The sequence below is a fragment of the Neofelis nebulosa genome, chromosome 1, assembly GCF_028018385.1.
Source record: "Neofelis nebulosa isolate mNeoNeb1 chromosome 1, mNeoNeb1.pri, whole genome shotgun sequence".
In the NCBI taxonomy this organism is placed as follows: domain Eukaryota; kingdom Metazoa; phylum Chordata; class Mammalia; order Carnivora; family Felidae; genus Neofelis; species Neofelis nebulosa.
In genome coordinates this window covers 66,466,962-66,485,434 of record NC_080782.1, presented here as the reverse complement: position 1 = coordinate 66,485,434, position 18,473 = coordinate 66,466,962, and the positions used below count along the sequence as shown (strand labels likewise).

Sequence of the window (18,473 nt, the reverse complement as noted above, 5' to 3'; positions counted from 1 at the left end):
GTTTAATGGTGTTATGCAGATATTTACATGAGTGTCCATTTGACACATGATAGTGTCAATATATTATGTCTTTCAGTTTTTATGATTTTTGTTTCAGATTTACATGTTTTCTTTTTTGTACCATAAGGGATCTATTTCTGATGTTTTCTGTGAACATTTACAATAGCCACTGATTCTGCAGAGGTTCATTGGCCTCTATTAGTTGTAGAAGATGTGGAAAGAGTACTACTTGTAATCGTAGCCATTCTGATGATATTTCTTATTTTGCAACAGGAACCAAAGGAAGAGAATGGATTGCAGAAAATGAAGACAAAACAGTCAAATAGAACAAAGTGTTTGGCTAAAAGAAAAATTGCACGTATGTTTTCATTTTTGTGTTGAGAATACTTTGAAAATTGCAGCATAGAATTGATACTAGTTTCTTCATTAGGAAGAGGTTTGTCAGATTAAGGATGTATGTGCCTATTTATTCTGGATTCTTTTGAAATTTTTAGGATTCACTGTTACCTATAGCTTACACAGTTGACTTATGCGTAGAGGGTTCAAATTAAAAATGTGAACTTCAGAGTTAGGCATACTTGGATTTGAATCCTTGTTTCAGCCCTTAGTATATAGTCTTTAGGCAAATTAGTACTTTCAGACTACCTCTGTTTTCTTTCTTTCTTTTTTTTTCTAGCTGTTTTTTCTTACCAATAAAATACAGATATAACAGTGGCTCAAATAATGGTACCTATTATAATGGTACTATTTTTATCATGTTAAACAAAATTCAACCAAGTAAATTTGAAGATCTGATTGGCTTATTAAATGATTCATGAATCAGGCAACATTCCATCTGGCAAGTAGAGGGATGCTCTGAGGAGCTGTTTGAAATGGAAGCTTTTTATAGGAAGGAGGGTGGGGCAAGAAAATTAATAGCAAAAAAAAAAAAAAAGGATTGTTTCAGGCAAGATCACTTTCTCTTACTGGGAAGGACAGGGGTCTAATTAGGTAGATTATGTCATTTTCCTTTGGGGGATGGAGAGAGTTTATGTGATAGATTATCTCATTGGTACTTAATCAGAATATTCCTGATTTACAGGTTAAGACTTACATTAATGGGGGAAGTTGAAACTACAGTTAGATTAGATATTAAGCCCCAGTTTGGTGACTTGGCCTGGCACAAGTGATGGCATTTTGGGCCTGTGGGCTTTCCTGTTAACATTCATTAAAATTGTAAGGGAGAAATTCTTCTGTGTCTTCTCTACTCTTAACACTTCACTGTGGTCATCACACGTGTTGGGGGTTTTCCCCCACACCAAACAGTTCTCTAGTTCTCAGTCAGACCCTGTCTGGTATCCCAGTTTAACCAATTCTGACACTGCCTGCCTGGAGATAGTGTCAGATCCCACAGGTCTGCCTTCACTTTTGATGGCAACTGCAAGTCCATGTCGTTACCTATGCATATGCCTGACTGGCTATAAAGTGGTTCATTTGACCCCCTCCTCGGGTTTGATTAATTTGCTAGAATGGCTCACAGTACTCAGCGAAACTGTTTACCTATCAGATGACTGGTTTATTATAAGGGATGTAGTGCAGGAACAGGTAGATGGCAGAGGTGTATAGGGCAAGATATGAGGGAAGGGCTGCAGAGCTTGCACGTCCTTTCCAGGTGTGTCACCTTTCCAGTATCTTCACTAACCTAGAAGCTCTCCAGACCCTGTAGTTTACAGATTTTTATGGAAGCTTCATTATGCAGGCATGAGTGATTAAATAATTGGCCTTTGCTGATTGGTTCAGCCTCCAGCCAGCCCCTCTCCCTTCTCTCAAGGCTAGGGGACAGGGATGAAAGTTTCAGTCCTCTAATCCCCTGGTTGGTTCCTGCATCCTGAGAGGCTTTCCCAAAGTAAATGCATTAACATAAACTCAGGTATGGTTGAAAGGGATTGTTATGAATAACAGAAGATGCCTTTATTGTTCTTTTCACTCAGGAAATTCCAAGGGTTTTAGGAGCGCTGTGCCAGGGAACAAAGGTCAAACATATATTTATTAGTGTAGGTCACAGTATCACAAAAATTTTTTCGTTGTAGATTTTGCTTTGTAAAGTTACTTCATTATTATTTTTGTCATTTTAATGTGATGTGAAGTGTTCATTTCAGTGAATTTTTCTAAAGATATGAAAACTAGTTGAAATTATTACAAAGGTTGATTGAAAATAAACAAGGCTTTATTTCACTGTTAATTTGAATTTCAGTGATTTAAGGTAGAATTCTTAGCCTTGTAAAATTGACCACACACAGTTCATTGTTGTGAAATCATTCCATTATGTCTAGAGGTAGCTTGTCACTAGGTTAGATCTGTTGAATGTACTCAAGTTATTTTCAGTATTGAAAATTGATAATAGTTATTTTTTGGGATGTGATAATCTTTATCAATTGATAGTTAAATTTATGTCATCATTGGTGGACTGTTGATAGTTGCCTGTTTGGTTATTCTGGATCTTTACAATCAAATTGGGTTTTATTTTTTTATTTGGTTGTGTTATGTTTTTTTATCTGGTCTGACAATCCTTTTTATCTTTTTAATGTATTTTGACAACTTTTGTCTTTTAGTTGTCTTTTTTTTTTTTTTTTTAATGTTTATTTATTTTTGAGAGAGAGAGTGAGACAGAGCATGAGCAGGGGAGGGCCAGAGAGAGAGGGAAACAGAGAATCGGAAGCAGGCTCCAGGCTTGGAGCTGTCAGCACAGAGCTGAACGTGGGGCTCGAACCATGAACCATGAGATCATGACCTGAGCCAGTCGGATGCTTAACTGACTGAGCCACCCAGGCGCCCCCTGTTTTTTAATTGTCTTTCACATTTACATTTAATGTAATTATTGATGTTACTGAATTAAAGTCTGTCATTTGAGAGCCATTTGTTCCAGCTGTTCTTTGTCTTTTTTCTTTTTCTTTGTTTTTATGAAAAAAAAATTTTTGATGTCTATTTTTGAGAGAGAGAGTGACAGAGCATGAGCAGGGGAGGGGCAGACACACACACACACACACACACACACACACACACACACACACACAGAATCTGAAGCACGCTCTAAGCTCTGAGTTGTCAACACAGAGCCCAGTGTAGGGTTTGAATTCAGGAACTGTGAGATTATAACCTGAGCTGAAGTCAGATGCTTAACTGAACTTTTTTTTTTTTTTTTTTTGTATTTGGTTCCATTTTATTTCTACTACTGTTTTTTTTTTTTTTTATATCTCTTTTAAAAAATACTTAGTGGTTGAGGCACTTGGGTGGCTCAGTTGGTTGAGCATCTGACTCTTGATTTCTGCTTGGGTAGTGATCCTAGGGTCGTGGGAACGAGCTCCACATTGGGCTTTGTGCTGGCATGGAGCTTGCTTGAGACTTTCTCTCTTTTTCGCTTTCTCTTTCTCTGCCCCTTTGCTCCTCTCCCCTGCTTGCACTCTCTCTTTCAAAAAAAATTTAGTGGTTGCGCTAGAGTCTATAGTACATACATTTAATTACAGTCACCTTCAAATAATGTTATGTTGTTTCATGTGTAGTGTAGACTACAGTACATTCCCAGTTTTTGTCTACCCTACTTTGTGTTATTTTTGCCATACATTTTAGTTTTGCATATAACACACAATATGATGATACTTTGTTTTAGATAGTTAATTATCTTGTAGAGTAATGGAAATAAAAAGTAAAGAATTCCATACTTTCGTTTATTTGTGCTATCTCAAGGGCTGTTTATTTCTTTGTGTAGATCCCAATTTCTGTGCAGTTTCATTTTCTTTCTGCTGGAAAGCTTTTTTTTTTTAATCACTTTTTGTAATGTAGACTGGTTGCCAATCAATTCTCTGCTTTTGTTTGAGAAAGTCTTTATTTCTTCATTTTTATGGTAACTACTTTATTGAGATATAACTCCTGTACCATAAAATTCATTCATCATACAGTACCTCCTTGTATTGTATGAGTGTTCTAATTCCTTCACATACTTGCCAACACTTCTTTTCCTTTTTATTTATTTTTTAAATTATAGACACCCCAGTGGGTATGAAATGATCTCATTGTGGTTTTTGATTTACATTTCTCTAATGACTAATGATGTCGATCATCTCTTCATGTGTTTGTTGGCCATTTGTACATTTTCTTTGGAGAAAAGTCTTCATATCCTTTGCTCATTAAATTTTTTAAGTATAAAAGTCACATAAAACATACTATGTAAAAATTTAAAAATTAAAAAAATTAAAAAATGTTTTTATCATGAAAGAGGTGTTGAATTTTGTCAAATGTTTTTTCTGTGTCTGTTAAAATGATTATTTGGGTTTTATCTTTTTTTTTTCCTGCCCTTTTTTTTTTTTTTAATTTACATCCAAGTTAGCATATAGTGCAACAATGATTTCAGGAGTAGATTCCTTAATGCCCCTTACCCATTTAGCCCATCCTCCCTCCCACAACCCCTCCAGCAACCCTCTGTTGGTTCTCCATATTTAAGAGTCTGTTGTGTTTTGTCCCCCTCCCTGTTTTTATATTAGTTTTGCTTCCCTTCCCTTACGTTCATCTGTTTTGTATCTTAAATTCCTCATATGAATGAAGTCGTATGATATTTGTCTTTCTCTGACTAATTTCACTTAGCATAATACCCTCTAGTTGCATCCATGTAGTTGCAAATGGCAAGATTTCATTCTTTTTGATTGCCGAGTAATACTCCATTGTGTGTGTGTATATATATATACAGCACCTTTATCATTCATCCATCGATGGACATTTGGGCTCTTTCCATACTGTGGCTATTGTTGATAGCGCTGCCGTAAACATTGGGGTGCATGTGCCCCATCGGAATAGCATACCTGTATCCCTGGATAAATACCTACTAGTGCAATTGCTGGGTCATAGGGTAGTTCTATTTTTAATTTTTTGAGAAACCTCCATACTGTTTTCCAGAGTGGCTGCACCAGTTTGCATTCCCATGGGTTTTATGTTTTAAAAACTTTGTTGATTTGGTATACTAATTGATTTTCTTACGTTAAACTAACTTTGCATTCCTTGGATAAAGTCTCCTTTGTCATGGTGTAGAATACTTTTATATGATGCTGGATTTGTTTTGCTGGTATTATGATGAGAATTTATTGCATCTACATTTCGTAAGAGATACCAGTCTGTAGTTTTCTGGTCATGTGTTTGTGTGGATTTGGTGTGAGGCTAATATTGGCCTCAGGGAATGAGTTGCATTTTGGTTTCTCCTTTAATTTTTGGAAGAGTTGGTGTTAATTTTTCTTTAACTGGCAGAATTCACCAGTGAAGCCATCTGGACCTGGGCCTTTTTTTGTGGATAGGTTTTGATTACCGATTCAGTCTCTTACCTATTGTAGTTTTATTCAGGTTTTTTCTGTAACTTCTTGAGTCAGTTTTGGTAGTTTGTCTTAGGAATTTGTGTTTCCTCTAAGTTAGCAAATTTATTGATGTACAGTTTTTCTCATAGTATTCCATTATAGTCCTTTTTATTTTTATGTTTTTAAGATTGTTAGGAATGTCTCCACTGTCAGTCCTGCTTTTAGTTGTTTGAGTCTTCTTTTTTCCTCCCCTGCTCAATCTAACTCAAAGTTTGTCAATTTTGTTGTTTTCAAAAATTATTCTTTTTATCAACCTTCCTGTTTTTCTATTTTCTATTGATTTCTTCTGTATTCTTTTAGGTTTAGTTTTCTCTTTTTTTCCCCTGGGTCTTAAGGTAGAAGTTTAGGTTATTGATTCAAGATCTTTCTTTTTTAATATAGGCATTAGACAGCTGTAAATTTCCTAAGTACTCCTTTAGCTGCATTCTATAAGTTTTGAAGACATACTTTATTTTCATTCATCTCAAAGTATTTTCTTTTTTTTTTTAAGAGATTTTATTTTTAAATAATCTCTATACCCAATGTGGGGTTCGAACCCACAACCCTGAGATCAAGAGTTGCTGGGTGCCTGGGTGGCTCATTCAGTTGATTCTAACTCTTGATTCGTCTCAGATCATGATCTCATGGTTTGTGAGATCAAACCCCGCATCAGGCTTTGCGCTGACAGTGTAGAGCCTGCTTGGGATCGTCTCTCCCTCTCTCTCTCTGCCTCTCCCTTGCTCTTGCATGTGTGCACTTGCTCAGTCTCTCAAAATAAATAAATAAAGAGGAAAAAAAGTCATATGCTCTACTACCTGAGCCAGCTGTGTGCCCCCCAAAATATTTTCTACTACCTTTTTGGTTTCTTCTTTGACCCATTGGTTAGTTTAGGGTGTTTTGTTTTATTCTGTGTATTTGTCAGTTTCCCAGATTTCTTCTTTCTGTTATCACTAATTTCACTCACTGTAGTTGGAAAACATACTTTGTATGTTTTTTATCCTTGTATATTTATTGAGGCCTGTTCTATTGCTATCATATGATGTATGGAAAATATTCTATATACACTTAAGGAAAATGGATACTCTGCCATCAGGGGGAGTAGTGTTCTGTAGATACCTGTTTGGCCTAGTTGGCTGGAGTGTTAAATAGATCTTTGTTTGGTCTAGTTGGGTTATAGTTTTGTTTAAATTTTCTATTTCCTTGTTGATGTTCTGCCTATTTCTCCCTGTTACTGAAAGTGTATATTGAATCTTATTCATTTTTGAAGAATGTTTCCCTTGTTTATAGAATTGTGGTTTGACACTTATTTTTTTTTCCAGCATTTTCAGAATGGCACTGTGTTGTCTTCTGGCTGCAGGGTTTTGGTGAGAAGGTGATGAGAATTCTTACCTTTGTTCTTTTGTACGTAACCTGGTTTTTTTTTTTTTTTTTTTTTGGTGACTGCCTTCAATGTAGTGTGTGTGTAGGCTTCACGCCCAGCACGCAGCCCAATGTGGGGCTTGAACTCACAACCCTGAGATCAAAACCTGAGCTGAGATCAAGAGTTGGATACTTAACTGACTGAGCCACCCAGGCACTCCTGGAATATATATTTTTTAAATATTCTTTTTGGATCTGTGATTTGTAGTCTTTTATCAGTTTTTGAAAATTCTCAATTTTGTTTTATTAAGACTATTTTTTTAGAGCAGTGTTAGGTTCACAGCAAATTGAGGGGCAGGTACAGTGATTTTCCATTTACCCCTTGATCTCATGCATGTATAGCTGCCTCCATCAGAGGGAAGCGTTACAATTGATGAACATACTTTGACATATTATAATCACCTGAAGTCCATAGTTTACCTTGGGTTCACTTTTGGTGTTGTACATTCTGTGAATTTTGACAAATATGTAATGACATGTATCTGTCATGATATCATACATTTTCACTGCCCTAAAAATCCTTTGTGCCCTCCCTATTCATTCCTCCTGCTGCCAGTCTCTTGGAGTCACTGGTCATTTTACTGTCTCCATAGTTTTGCCTTTTCCAGAATGTCATATAAGCCTTCATACAGTATGAAGTCTTTTCAGGTTGGCTTCTTTCACTTAGTAATACACATTTAAGGTTCTTCTGTGTCTTTTCATGCTTTGGTAGATCATTTCTTTTTATTTGCTGAATAATATTTCATTGTCTGAATATAGCATTGTTTATTCATTCACCTACTGAAGGTCATTTTGATTGCTTCCAAGTTTTAACAATTAAGAATAAAGCTTCTATAAATATCTGTGTGCATTTATGTTCATCTCTTCTGGGTAAATAACCAAGGAGTCTGATTGTTGGATTGTATAGTAAGAGTATGTTTAGTTTTGTAAGAAATCGCCAAACTGTCTTCCAGAGTGGCTGTACCATTTTGCATTCCCATGATCAGTGAATGAGAGTTCCTATTGCTCCATACCCTTACCAGCATTTGGTGTTTTCAGCATTCCAGAATTTGGTCATTCTAATAGGTGTATAGTAGTATCTCATTGTGTGTGTTTTTTAAGTTTGTTTATTTATTTTGAGACAGAGAGGGTTGGGTAGAAGCAGGGAGAAAGGGATAGAGAGAGAGAGAATCCCAAGCAAGCTCCACACTGTTAGTGCAGAGCCCAATGCCGGGCTCGAACTCACAAATAGTGAGATTGTGACCTGAGCCGAAGTTTGATGCTTAATCTGTTGAGCCACAGTGCGGAGTCTGCTTGGGATTCTCTCTCTCTTCCTCTCTCTGCCCCTCCTCTGCTCATGTTCTCCCTCTCTCTCTCTCTCTCTCTCTCTCTCTCACACACACACACACACACACACACTCAAAAGTGTGTTGTTTAATCTCCATGAGTTTTTAGATTTTCTAGTTATATTTCTGTTAGAGATATGTAGTTTAATTTCATTGTAATCTGAGAGCAGATGTTGCCTGATTTTTATTTAAATTTGTTAAGGTATGTTTTATGGCTCAGAAATATGTGAGCTTGAAAAGGGTGTATATATTCTTATTATTGGTTGAAATAATCTATAGGCTCAATTATGTCCAATGGTGTTAAGTTCAATTATATCCTTCCTGCTTTTCTGCCTGCTGAATCAGTCCATTTCTGATAGAGGGATGTTGAAGTTTTAAAATATGATGGGGCGCCTGGGTGGCGCAGTCGGTTAAGCGTCCGACTTCAGCCAGGTCACGATCTCGCGGTCCGTGAGTTCGAGCCCCGCGTCGGGCTCTGGGCTGATGGCTCGGAGCCTGGAGCCTGTTTCCGATTCTGTGTCTCCCTCTCTCTCTGCCCCTCCCCCGTTCATGCTCTGTCTCTCTCTGTCCCCCCCCCAAAAAAAAAAAAAAAAAAAAAAGTTGAAAAAAAAAAACGTTGAAAAAAAAAATACGATAGTGGATTCCTGTATTTCTCCTTGCAGTTCTATCAGTTTTTGCCTCACATAGTGACATTATTGTTAGGCATTTACATGTTGAGGATTGTTATGTTGTCCTGAAGAATTAACCTCTTTATCACTATGTAATACCCTTCTTATACCTGATAACTTTTCCTTGCTCTGAAGTCTGCTCTTACTGAAGTTAATGTAATTACTCCTATTTTCTTTTGATTAGTGTTATTATGGTAAATTTTTCCATTTACTTTTTCACATATGGTTTTTCTTAATTTGTTATTTTTATTATGTTGAGATATTTTTTCTCTAAACTCACTTTGTTGTGAGTTTTTATCATGAATGGGTATTGAATTTTGTCAAGTGCTTTTTCTGCCTCTTTTGAGATGATCATATGATTTTTATGCTTCATTTTGTTGTTTGTTTTGTTTATTGAAGTATAATAAACATACAATGTTATATTAGTTTTAAGTGTGTTACATATTGATTCAATAATTCTTTACATCACTCAGTGCTTATTGCAATAAGTGTAGTCACCATCTGTTACCATACAACATTATTACAATATTATTGACTATATTCCCTATGCTGTACCATCTATTCACTTTTAATCTCTAGCTGTCTTTATATTTAAAGTGGGTTTTTTTGGCCACTGTTCAGTCAGTGGAGCATGTGACTCTCGATCTTGAGGTTGTGAGTTTGAGCCCCACATTTGGTGTGGAGATTACTTAAAATCTTTAAAAAAAAAAGCGGGTTACTTGTAGATAACGTAGTTTGCAGTTGCTTTTTGATCCACTCTGACAATCTCTTTTAGTTCGTACATTTAGTCCTTGGCATTCAAGGTGATTAATTGATTATTTAAAAAAATTTTACTTATTTAAGTAATCTCTACACCCAGTGTGAGGCTTGAACTCAACCCCTAGATCAAGAGTCACATGTTCCTCCAGTTGAGCCAGCTAGACATCCCCATGTGATTATTTTGTAGCTGGATTAAGGTCTGTCTTATTTGTTACTGTTTTCTGTATTTGCTCCTCTTCTTCATTCCCATTTTTGTCTTCTACTTTGTTTCTGCCTTTTGTGGTTTTAACTGAGCATCTTATTCAATTTTCTCTCCTTAACATTTCAGTTATTTTCTTTTTTTATATTTTTATTTATTTGTTTTAGAGAGAGAGACAGAGAGAGCGTGAGCAGAGGAGAGGGCAGAGGGAGAAGGAGAGAGAATCTCAAGTAGGCACCAGTGAACTCAGTAAGGTGGGTCTTGATCCCATGACCCTGGGATCATGACCTGAACTGAAATCAAGAGTCAGATAGATGCTCAACTGACTGAGCCACCCAGGTGCTCCCCCCTCCCCCCGTTTTTTTTTGTTTTTTTTTTTTTACAGTTTTCAGTGATTGCTCTGGAGTTTGCCATATACATTTACAACTAAAACAAGTCCATTTTCAAATAACACTGTAATGTGGGCACCTGGGTGGCTCAGTTGGTTGAACGTCCGGCTCTTGATATTGGTTCAGGTCTTGATATTGCTGTTGTGATCTCAAGGTCCTGAGATTGAGCCTTGACTCTGGCTTTGAGCTGAGCATGGAGCTTGCTTGGGTCCCTCTCTCTCTCTCTCTTTCTCTCTCTCTCTCTCTTTCTCTCTCTGTCTCTCTCCCTCCCTCTCTCTCTCTGTCCCTCTGTCCCCCTCTCCCTCTCTCCCTCTGTTCCTCCCCTGCTTGTGTGTGCGTGCTCGCTCACTCAAAAATAAACATTTAATTTAATTTTTTTGAGAGACAGAGACAGAGTGTGAGTAGGGGAGGGGCAGGAGAGAGGGAGACACAGAATCTGAAGTGGACTCCAGGCTCTTAGCAGTCAGCAGGCTTGAACTCAGGAACTGTGAGATCATGACCTGAGCCTAAGTTGGACACTTAAGTGACTGAGCCACCCAAGCGCCCCAATAAATAAACATTTAAAATAAAACAAATGGATCACCTGGGTGGCTCAGTCGATTAAGCTATTGCCTTTTGGTTTCTGCTCAGGTCATGATCCCAGGTTGTGAGTTTGAGCCCCATGTTGGGCTCGGTGCTGACAGCACAGAGCCTTCTTGGGATTCTCTCTCTCCCTCTCTCTCTGCCCCTTCCCCACTTGCTCTGCCTGTGTGTCTCTCAAAATAAATTAATTAAAAAGTTTTAAATAAAACCAAGTAACACTGTAATGCTTCATGAGTATTGTGTGTACTTTATAATAACAAAATTATGCTAATTCTTCTTATTCCTTGTTATCATTGTTGTTATTTATTTCACAAATATAGAAGCATATATAAAAATATGTAAGCATACATAGTCAAATACATTATTACTATTAGCGTTTTGAAGAAACTGTTTTCTGTTAGATTAAGAATAAGAAAAATAAAAGTTTTTTTTTTTTTTTTTTTTTTTTTTCAACGTTCCTTATTTATTTTTGGGACAGAGAGAGACAGAGCATGAACGGGGGAGCGGCAGAGAGAGAGGGAGACACAGAATCGGAAACAGGCTCCAGGCTCCGAGCCATCAGCCCAGAGCCTGACGCGGGGCTCGAACTCACGGACCGCGAGATCGTGACCTGGCTGAAGTCGGACGCCCAACCGACTGCGCCACCCAGGCGCCCCAAAAGTTTTTTTTTTAACGCTTATTTATTTTTGAGACAGAGAGAGACAGAGCATGAACGGAGGAGGGTCAGAGAGAGGCAGACACAGAATACGAAACAGGCTCCAGGCTCTGAGCTGTCGCGGGGCTCGAACCCACGGACCGCGAGATCATGCCCTGAGCCGAAGTCGGCGGCTCAACCGACTGAGCCACCCAGGCACCCCGAAAAATAAAAGTTTTTATGTTACCTTCATTTATTCCTTCTTTGATACTCTTACTTTGTGTATATGTATATGAGTTTCTGACCTATGTTTGAGGAACTTCTTTGAACGTTTCTTGCAAGGCAGGTCTACTGTCAACAAATTCCTTCCATTTTTGTTTGTCCGAGAAAGTCTCTATTTCTCCTTCACTTTTGAAGAATAATTTACAGGGTACGGAATTGTGTATAGGTGGCTTTTCCCCTCAACACTTAAGTGTTTTACTCTATTCTCTTTTTGCTTGCATGGTTTCTGAGAAATTAGGTGTAATTCTTATCTTTATTTCTGTATAGGTAAGGTTTTTTTTCTCCCTTTGGCTTCCTTCAGGATTTTTTCTTTATCTTAGATTTTCTATAGTTTGAAAATGATATGCCTAGGTGTAGGGTGGGTTGTGTGTGTGTGTGTGTGTGGGTGTGTGTGTGTGCGCGCGCGCGCGCGTGGCGGGGGGGGGGGGTGAGCTTAGATCTGTGTTTTGGTATCTGACGTTACTTTGGGGAAATTGAGTCATTTCTGTTTCACATGTTTCTTTTGCTTCTTTCTTCCTTCCTTCCTTCCTTCCTTCCTTCCTTCCTTCCTTCCTTCCTTCCTTCCTTTCTTCTCCTTATGGTAATTCCATTATGTGTTTATTACTCCTTTTGTTATTGTCCCACAGTTCTTGGATATATTCTATTTTATTCTTTTCAGTCTTTGTTCTCTTTATAGTATTGGAGATTTCTCTGATGTATGCTTAGTTATATTCAGGCTGCTAATAAGCCCATCAAAGGCATTCTTCATTTCTCTTAGTGTTTTGTTGTTGTTTTTGAGAGAGAGAGAGCATGCATGCACACAGCGGGGGTTGGGAGGTGGGTAGAAGAAGAAGGAAAGAGAGGGAGAATCTTGAGCAGGCTCCACACCCAGCGTGGAGCCTGACACGGGGCTTGATCTCACAACTCTGAGATCATGACCTGAGCTGAAATCAAGAGTTTGATGCTTAACTGACTGAGCCACTCAGGTGCCACTGTTATAGTGTTTTTGATCTCTAGGATTTTTTTTTGGTTCTTTCTTAGGATTTTCATCTCTTTATTTATGTTGTCCATCTGTCCTTGCATGCTTTCTACTTGCATGCTCTCTAAATATACTAAGGGGTCTGTACTAAGATTGCTTAGTATATTAATCGTAGTTGTTTGAAATTCCCAGTCTGATAATTCTAGTATCTCTGCCATGTCTGGTTCTAATTGTTACTCTGTCTCTTCAAGTTGTGTTTTTATGCCTTTTATTATGCCTTGTATATAAACACTTCTTTAATTAGGTTTTTTTTTTGTTTTTTTTTTTTTAATTTTGGAGAGAGAGCACACGTGCGGGAGAGGGGCAAGGGGTGGCGGGGAGAGAGAGAGAATCTTAAGCAGGCTCCATGCTCAGTGCAGAGCCTCACGTGGTGCTTGATCTCATGACTCTGGGATCATGACCTGAGCCAGAATCAAGAGTTGGATGCTCAACTGACTGAGCCACCCAGGCGCCCCTGTAATTTCTACTTGATAGCTGGACATGATGTACTGGGTAGAAAGAAATAGTTATGAATGGGTTTTTGATAACATGTTGGTAAGGTGTGGAAGTAGGGAAAGTATTCTATAATCTTTTTTTTTTTTAAACGTTATTGATTTATGTTGAGAGAGAGAGTGTGAGCAGGGGAAAGGCAGAGAGAGAGGGAGAGAGAATCCCACTACACTGTCAGCGCAGATCCCGATGCGGGGCTCAAACTCATGAATTCGCAGTGAGATCATGACCTAAGGCGAAATCAAGAGTCATATGCTTAACTGACTGAGCCATGCAAGTGCCCCATGGGAAAGTATTCTATAGTTCTGTGGTTAGGTCTCTGTCAGTGAATCTGTGCCTCTGTACTGTGAACTTCGTAAGTATTTGTCGGTTTTTCTCCCCTCACTTCCTTTATGTGGGACAAGATGGCTAGAGAAGGTTGGAATTTTGTACTTTCCCTTCTTACAGGTCAGACACTGATAATACCCTGTCATTGTAGGCTCTGGTTAACTAGTTTGACCTAGGGCAGACCTTCTTAAAAAGAAGGGAGTACTCTGACATATTTCAAATTATTTCCTTTTTCTCTCCGTCTGTTGGATGCTCAAGATGAAATTTCTGCTATTTTTATTGTGAGAACCTAGTTGAGCCCTTGGAGGTAAAGTTCACAAACTTTGGGGTGGGGTGGTTGCTATGATGGAGTTCCTGTGGAGTTTTTAAACATTCAGACTTCTATGCACTGAGCCTCCAGTAATTTGTCAATTATGGTTTATAGTTTTCTACCCTGGCACTGGTTTCTGTGGCGGTTTCTGCTGTTGAATCTCTTGCTCTGATAAACCATGACTCCCTGTATTCCCCTCTCCATCTCTTTATCTTGGGGGCAGTTGTTTGCCCTGTGTTCTTCCCTCATGGATCAAAGAAGAGTTGTTGATTTTTTAATCTCTGAAGAGATTTTCACTTCTTGTTAGGACAGAGTGGCAACTTTTAAGCTCCTTACATGTGGAACCAGAAGTTGGTTGTGTTTTCTCCATTATAGTTTTTCATTTGACTTTTGTACAGTTTATCATTTTTGTATGTCTTTGCAATTAGCATTTTTTTTTTCAACATTTTTAATTTATTTTTGGGACAGAGAGAGACAGAGCATGAACGGGGGAGGGGCAGAGAGAGAGGGAGACACAGAATCGGAAACAGGCTCCAGGCTCCGAGCCATCAGCCCAGAGCCTGACGCGGAGCTCGAACTCACGGACCGCGAGATCGTGACCTGGCTGAAGTCGGACGCTTAACCGACTGCGCCACCCAGGCGCCCCTTTGCAATTAGCATTTTGATAACAACATCTGAGTCTCTTGAGTTAACATGCCATAGTTTTTATTATTTTCTTTCTTCTTTCTTTCTTTCTTTCTTTCTTTCTTTCTTTCTTTCTTTCTTTCTTTCTTTCTTTCTTTCTTTTTCTTCCTTCCTTCCTTCCTTCCTTCCTTCCTTCCTTCCTTCCTTCCTTCCTTCCTTCCTTCCTTCCTTTCTGAAATTTATTGTCAAATTGGTTTCCATACAACACCAATTGCTTATCCCAACAGGTGCCCTCTTCAATGCCCATCACCCACTTTCCCCTCCCCCCACCCCTCATCAACCCTCAGTTTGTTCTCAGTATTTAAGAGTCTCTTATGGTTTGCCTCCTTCCCTGTCTGTAACTTTTTTTCCCCCTTTCCCCTACCCCTGGTCTTCTGTTGAGTTTCTCAGAATCCACATATGAGTGAAAACATGTAACATGCCATAGTTTACCTAACCATTGTCTGTTTTTAAGTCAGTGCTCTTATAGATGCTAGTGTCATGGACATCTTTTTGTGTATTCTGCGTCTCTTCAGTGACTGCCTAGGGTCATTTCCTAGAAGTCATATCACTTTGTTTGAGAATGCACATCTATAGGGGTTACATGGTGCCTTTCAAAAGTATTTTACACATTTACACTGTAACTAGCAATATATAGGTATATCAGCCTCACTACAGTACAGAGCTATATCTGTTTTGGAAAAGAAAGTTCTTAGGAAAAGATTTGGGTGCGAAAATGATTTATTTTCTTTTATATGAAATGTTTCCTTTCAGCCATTTCAAATACCCCCAAATTACACAGGTTCTCTTGATGTATCTAAATTTGTGATCTGGATCGTTAACAGCCTGTTTGTATGTCTCAGTGGGAGGCTAACCTGAATGTTGGGAGATGTTAATCATCATAAATTATGATCAGCATAATCAGCTTTATACAAATTGTGCATTACTGTGTGTTTAGCTTAGCAGAATCATTTGATAATCTGGGCAAGTCCATTCATTTGGAGATTCTAAGGTTGACAGTTGCTGATATTTTCCTTAAAGGTGTATGCTTCCAGGAAAAAGTTTGTTTTTCCCTTTCTTCTAGTGGTTGGATTCTTTTTTTTTTTTTTTTTTTTTTCAACATTTTTTATTTATTTTTGGGACAGAGAGAGACAGAGCATGAACGGGGGAGGGGCAGAGAGAGAGGGAGACACAGAATCGGAAACAGGCTCCAGGCTCCGAGCCATCAGCCCAGAGCCTGACGCGGGGCTCGAACTCACGGACCGCGAGATCGTGACCTGGCTGAAGTCGGACGCTTAACCGACTGCGCCACCCAGGCGCCCCTAGTGGTTGGATTCTTATATAGGTGAGAGGTCAGGTAAAATGAATCCTAGTCAACAGTGATGCTTCTTGGATTTTAGTCTCAGATCATGGTTGCTGTGTGAAAATAAGAGATGGTACTAGTGAAAGACAGTAACTAATTCTGATTGTGGTTAAATTAAATATGTAATGGTGGCTTTGTCAAGTTATGTGGTTGTATGCTGTCAGTAAAATATATGTAAAATGACTGATGATCTGAATTGAAGTTTTGGATTTCTTTAAATAATATATAATGACAATGCATTATTTCATTATTAATTAATAATAATTAACAGTTATTGGATACTTGCTATGTGCCAAGTACTATTCTAAGCTTTCTACATGTATTAAATTAATTCTCATAACAGCCTTAAATATTATTACCTCAAGTTTATGTATGTGCGACCTAAAACAAGTATTACGGAATCATGGTATTTATCTGACAATCCCTAAAGTCAGGAGTATATTTACTCTACATGCATGTCCACAGCAGATTAAAAGAAGCAAAGTAAAAGTAGGGAGGGAGATTATCAAAGACCAGCACCAGTGTCCAGGTATACAGGATAAGTAAGGTACTGAAATCTAGACACTAAAGAAGTAAAATCAAGATTTAAACTCAGGCAGTCTGCCTCTAGAGTTCCTGTATATTAGAAAACAGAATCATACTATGTTACTATATTAAAGTTCTTGTTCTAATGGTGTAGCAAGAGGGCAGAATCTGGAGAATACTTCAGTTAATGTAGCAAAGCCTCATGTCTCCAGAACCTTTAGGGAATAGGGTGTTTTGAAAAACAGTATTACAAAGATCTCAGATTTGTTGTGCATTATATGGTTCTTGTTTCTCTTAAATTGAACATAAATGATGTAATCAAAAATTTTTAAATGATTTAGTGATTTTGATAGGAATTTTTTCACTTTAGCTATTCTAGTAGCATGTTAATTTGCATTTTAATTTGCATTTTCCTGATGACTAATGATTTTTTCGTGTGCTTATTGGTCATTCCAGTATTTTCCTTTCTGAAGTATCTGTTTAGAATCCTTGCTTATTATTTTAAAACTTAGATTGCTTGTTTTATTAAATTGTAGGAATTTTTTGTATATTTTGGATGTAAGTTCTTTATCAGATTTTATTTATTTATTTTCTTTTTTTTTATTTTAGAGAGAGGGAAAGTGCATGAGTGGGGGAGAGGGGCAGGGGGAAAGAGAGAGAGAGAGAGGATCGTAAGCAGGCTCCGTGCTCAGTGCAGAGCTTGACGTGGGGCTGGATCTCATGACTGTGAGATGATGACCTGAGCAGAAATCAAGAGTTGGATGCTCAGCCAACTTAGCTACCCAGACACCCCTATCAGATTGTGTGTGTGTGTGTGTGTGTGTGTGTGTGTGTGTGTGTGTTGTGAATATGTGCTCCCATTTTGTGGCTTACCTTTTTATTCTTAAGATTTAAATTTTTATTAGGTCCATTTTTTTCTTGTATGCTTTTTTCTTTCTGGGTCTTGTATAAGCAATCTTTGACTACCCCAAGATTACAAAGATTTTCACTTAGGTTTTCTTCTAGAATTTTTATAGTTTTAGCTTTTATATTTAGTTGTGTGATCCATTTTGAGTTAATTTTTGTATATAGTATGAGGTCAGAGCTGAGGATAATTTTTTTCATGGATATACAGTTGTTCTAGCACTGTTTGTTGAAAAACCTGTTCTTGGGGGGCCTGGGTGGCTCAGATGAGTGTCCGACTTCGGCTCAGGTCATGATCTCACGGTCCGTGAGTTCGAGTCCTGAGTCGGGCTCTGTGCTGACAGCTTGGAGCCTGGAGCCTGTTTCAGATTCTGTGTCTCCCTCTCTCTCTGCCCCTCCCCTGTTCATGCTCTGTTTCTCTCGGTCTCAAAAATAAATGTTAAAAAAAAAAATTAAAAAAGAAAAACTTGTTCTTGTCGAAAATCAATGTGTGCATCTATTTCTGAATTTTGTATTATGTTCCATTAATCAAGCTTGTTGGGATTTTGATTGGGATTGTGTTAATTCTATAATTTGGTTAGAATTGATGCCTTATTTTCTGAGTGTCATTATGAACTCATAGATTTAAACACATTTAATATCTTAGTTCATTGCATTCATTATTCTTACTGATTTTCCAGTTCACTTTTTGGCCAATTGTTCAGTTTTGGCCAACTTAAAAGTTGGCTATTAAGTTCTTTTGATATGACCCTAGTAACGTCTGATAGATACCTTGCTCGCAACAGATATTCTAGCTAATTTTTTTTTTTTTACGTTTCTTGCTCCAGACTTGGAATCAGCCACTGTACTTTTATATCAGCCATGGTACCTTTCTCAAAGATACCCTAGTTGCTTTTAATGGGAAATTGTGTTTGGAGATCACATTCTGGTCACTAGGGATGTTCTTTTCTACTGGGTAAATCAGAGGATTTTGAAGAATAAAATTCTTCTGGTTGAGTGTTGAGCACAAAGCAATGTGATATGTAGCAAAAAGTCCTGGAATGGGAGCCAGTTTTTTTAATTTTTTCATTCATTTACCAAATATTTGTTGAGTTTCTGTCAGGTGCCAGGCACTCTTTTATGCAACAGTGAACAAAGTAGGCAAAAACGCTGCCTTTATGGGAGTTTACAGTCTAGTTAACCCAGGATTTTTACTGAAACAACTGCTATTTTTCTTGGCCAATACCTTACGTTAGGTCTTTCCTCATTTATAAGATTTTTTTTT

At 38.0% G+C, this 18,473-nt stretch overlaps 1 protein-coding gene across 3 annotated transcripts in view; it reads left to right on the top strand.

Annotated features, from left to right (window-relative positions):
* The window catches only part of UIMC1 (ubiquitin interaction motif containing 1), a 120,777-nt gene that overhangs the window by 37,646 nt on the left and 64,658 nt on the right, over nt 1-18,473 (top strand). For 2 of the 3 annotated variants that reach the window (XM_058724216.1, XM_058724208.1), the window contains exon 3: nt 274-358. The exons of the other annotated variant lie outside the window; for it this stretch is intronic. In XM_058724216.1, the coding sequence (XP_058580199.1) occupies nt 274-358 (85 nt within the window). The remainder of the gene's footprint in view (nt 1-273; nt 359-18,473) is intronic. 3 annotated transcript variants of the gene reach the window in all.